Source organism: Cariama cristata, unplaced genomic scaffold, assembly GCF_000690535.1.
Source record: "Cariama cristata isolate BGI_N322 unplaced genomic scaffold, ASM69053v1 scaffold12819, whole genome shotgun sequence".
NCBI classification, from domain to species: domain Eukaryota; kingdom Metazoa; phylum Chordata; class Aves; order Cariamiformes; family Cariamidae; genus Cariama; species Cariama cristata.
The window spans coordinates 20784-24540 of record NW_009636382.1 but is presented as its reverse complement, the minus strand read 5'-3'; the positions used below and the strand labels follow the sequence as shown (position 1 = coordinate 24540).

At 45.7% G+C, this 3757-nt stretch overlaps 1 protein-coding gene across 1 annotated transcript in view; it reads left to right on the top strand.

Annotated features, from left to right (window-relative positions):
* Positions 1–2526: 2526 nt before the first annotated feature.
* Positions 2527–3757, top strand: part of BAG2 (BCL2-associated athanogene 2) — a 1991-nt gene continuing 760 nt past the window's right edge. The window contains exons 1-2 of the mRNA XM_009707899.1: positions 2527–2644; positions 3678–3757. The exon at positions 3678–3757 is cut by the window's right edge and continues 760 nt beyond it. Of these exons, the coding sequence (XP_009706201.1) occupies positions 2527–2644; positions 3678–3757 (198 nt within the window). The remainder of the gene's footprint in view (positions 2645–3677) is intronic.

Below are 3757 nucleotides of genomic sequence, written 5' to 3'. Positions count from 1 at the left end.
GGCGGGGGCTGCCCGCACCGGTCCTCACGCCCTGCCCGGGCAGGACCTTGTTTTGGCCGCTCTTTAGGGAAGCGAGTACGCTAAAATTAAAATCCCGGTGGATTTCTGTTGTGTGGCACTCTGTATTGCAGTTGAAAAAGTGGTTGAAATGATTCCCAAGAAACAATTACTGCAAATAAAACAGTTCTTGAGATTTGGTTATGTGACTTTCTGTAAAATAGTGTCAATCAAAGTTCTAGTTGGTAATTATTTTTGGTTTGTTTTTTGTTTTTTCTGTAAGCAATCGTTAATTCTGGTCATTTGGCTTTTAGGCCCCACCTCACGTACCAGTAGCTGGCTTTTGGAAGCAGTAATGTTTTAGGCACTCACTTGAGGATTGCACCGATTCAGGGTGCATCTCTGCAGTGCAGTTTTTCCACATTCTTTGTAGGACCCAGCAAAGCCTGTGGAAGTCACGGATGGATGGATCCTTTAGTTTTTAAGTCAGTACAATGATATACCAAATCTGATTTAAATACACTGTTAAAATGGAAATTGCACACTTCCAAATTTTAAGTTTTCTGATGACCACAGTGCATTTTTTGAATTGTGAAAATACTAGTTTTTTTAAAAAGGCATGGCAAGGCATTTATGAAAATATTGCTAGACTTCCTAAATTATAAAGTGCAGACATCTGAAGTATGAAATGACTCTACCTGCCTCATTGCTCTTACTAACCAGTTCAAAATAATAATTAAAAGTGTTTGCTCTCGGCAAGAATTTGCATTGCATTAACTTTTCCCACTCCTCCTCAGAATGAACATTAAAGGCAAGGCCCAAAGCTTCTGCTTTCACTGACTAAATTAGGATAAATATTTTGTAAAACAGAACCATTTCGTGAGTGGGCTGGATGTGAAGTGTGACTATTTATATCCTCAAATGCTCCTGTTGTTCTGCCTTCTTTCACCCTCTTTTCTCTTGTTGCTGTTTTTCTGAGGTTACCTGCCCTCAGCCAGCCGTGGAGGAAGGAGCAGCAGCTCCGTACCCCAACCCCCCCCCCAGCCCTCATCTACAGGAGCAGCAATGAGCCCCCATGGTTTCAGGGCAGGGTCCAGTCATATTGAAGAGTGCAGAGCATCTAAGAGACTGAACGATGTTTTGGTTTGTTTCCCCTTTCTTGGCCAGGTTTAATAAACACTTCAGGATAGATGGATTCCCATGCTGCTTACAGCAGCGAGACCTCCCGAGCTGTGCGTTGGAAACATCTGAAACTGTCAGCCAGGTCGAGGTGATATTCTGCTGTTCTGTGGGGTCTGGGAGTGCGGAGTCGATGGTTTCGGCACAACCCTTGCAGCTTGGCAAGCCCTCTGCGAGCCCCTACCCTCAAGCCTCCAGGGCAAAGGCCGGGGGCCGCAAGGACACGACACCTTTCCCTCTTGTCCCTGGTCTCCAAAGTATCTGGTTCTCAGCTGAATACAAAACCTTAAAACAGTGGTGGGAAATAAGGCTCAGATTCCTAGTGTAGCATTTTCACATGGCCCATGGCCAGGTGGGTCTGTGCCTTACACCCCCAGGAGGAGGGCAGACTGTGGGCACACAACCATGCAGCTCCCTGAGGAGTTTTTTCTCCCACAGTTATCAGGGAGAGTGGTTTCTGATGGGCTTTCCCCTTGCCCTCACCACATCACACATGAGTTTCAGCACAGTGAACAGGGCTGGAGCAGGGGTCCTGTTTTGGGAGAGACCAAGTTTTGTGCCTCCCTGCAAGCCCAGACATAGGAGCTACTCCCACAGAAGCTTCCTCCCCATGTGAATCACAGCGAGCATTGCCCCACAGAAACGCTAGTGACTGTGGGGGCAGGTGGTCCAGCATCTTCTCCCAGCGAGCAAGGCATGCCGCTTGGCGGGGAAGCCCTTGTCACGTTAAGAAAAGCATGTGAGCTTTGTCCCTCTCACCCGTTATTCTCCCTCATGAAAGGGGTTGTTGGGCTACAAGGCGGCATTTGAGTTTTCTGGAGCGTTTGTTTCTCTGTAGGTGGGTGGTCGGGGTTCTGCGCCGCTGGCCTGGGGCGGCAGGGGAGTCAGGCCCTTTGCTGCCTCCATCCCAGGGCTGCAACCTTCACCTTCCCTGGCAAGGACTGGGTCTGTTCCTCTCCTAGTTAAGCAGCTGCTAATATTTGCCAATTAGCTACAGGACTTCTGCTACGGGGGTTGTAGTACCATCAGGCTCTGGATATCCGGACTAACTGTGGAGTAGGATAGAACAGCACTGTCAGTAAAAGAAAGGATTTAAGTCTGATTGAACTACTATTATTTTGTGGTTTGTGGTTTTGTTTTTGTTTTTTTCCCCCATTTGTTAGTTTTTTTAAATTATATTGAGTCTTGAGAAGTGAAGTTAAGATATGGGAGAAGGCCATGAAATCAGTGTGGCTCATGGATAATTAAGAACTGACTGTACTTCTTAAGCTGAAGTTTAAAAAAACAGTTCTTGGCAGCTATATAGGTGAACAGCTGTTTTATTATTTAAACATCTTGTTTGGTTCAACCATGTTCAGGGTGGAGGCTTTCCGTGATGCAGCATCTGCTATGGAACAAGAGAAAGAAATCCTGCTAGAAATGATCCACAATATCCAGAACAGCCAGGACATGAGGCACATCAGTGAAGGTGAGAAGCTGCTTCGCCCTTCCCTCCCACCGGACCCAAAGTCAGAGCAGCCCCTGCCCAGGGCAGCCGTTCTGGCTGACGGCTGCTGGTGAAGGTACAGGCACTGGAGCCAGCTGAGGTGACGGAAGGGCCAGCCCTGACCCCTGCAATCCTGTTTTCTTCACTCTGTAAACTCACAGGCTGCTCAGCTGGATGGTCTGCCATTAACGTCACTGCCGTGTACATGAAAGCCCATACTCAGTTCACTGATTTATTTTCAAAATCAGGGTTAATATAGCTCAGCTGAGGGAGAGAAGATGATGCTGATGCTGAAGCATAGTTGAAAAACCAGCATTTTAATGGCTTTGACTACTGGACAGGCACGAGTGCTACAAAGCATACAGCCTGCAGGAACCTGACGATTAATATCGCTGTCATGGTTGTGTGATATATGGCTTTAAATACATTCTCTAAACCTGTATGTTTTATATTAAGTGCTTTAAATTGCTAGCTTATTAGCTCTTCAAGAACCTACATATCGAATATGTTGTGTCTATATTTTAGGAACAAACTAAGCTTTTAGAAAACAGAAAACCATTTTTTTCATGGTCCCTAATGATATCTGGTAGTCAGAGACCAGTTTTCTCTTCATGGCCTTCTGTGCCCTGTCTAAGTCTCTCCTTCACAGTGGCGCAGAAGGTCCTTAACGTCCCAGTTCTGTTGATGAACAATGTTTCCCGATAATATTGTGCACTTTGCTTTAATGTGACACAGCAAGCATGGCAGCAGCAGTGGAAAAGCATTGCTTACATTTTTAGTAGAGCTTAATGCCCCATTTCAAATCGGAAGACAGTAGCTTCTGTGAAATAAGTGGGACTTAGGCAAATGCAAAAAACTAATTTCTGGCTTCTGGAAATGGTGTTGATTGTCACTTACTTAGAAGAACAACCTTGTTTAGTGCAAAAAGTCATAGCAGTTTGATTGTCTTGGTGACGTTACTTGCACAGGAAAGCATTCGTCTGTAACCTAGACTACTTTCTTGTTTTCGATTTAGGTGAGAGAGAAGAACTGAATTTGACTGCTAATCGTCTGATGGGCCGAACCCTCACTGTGGAGGTTTCTGTGGAAACCATC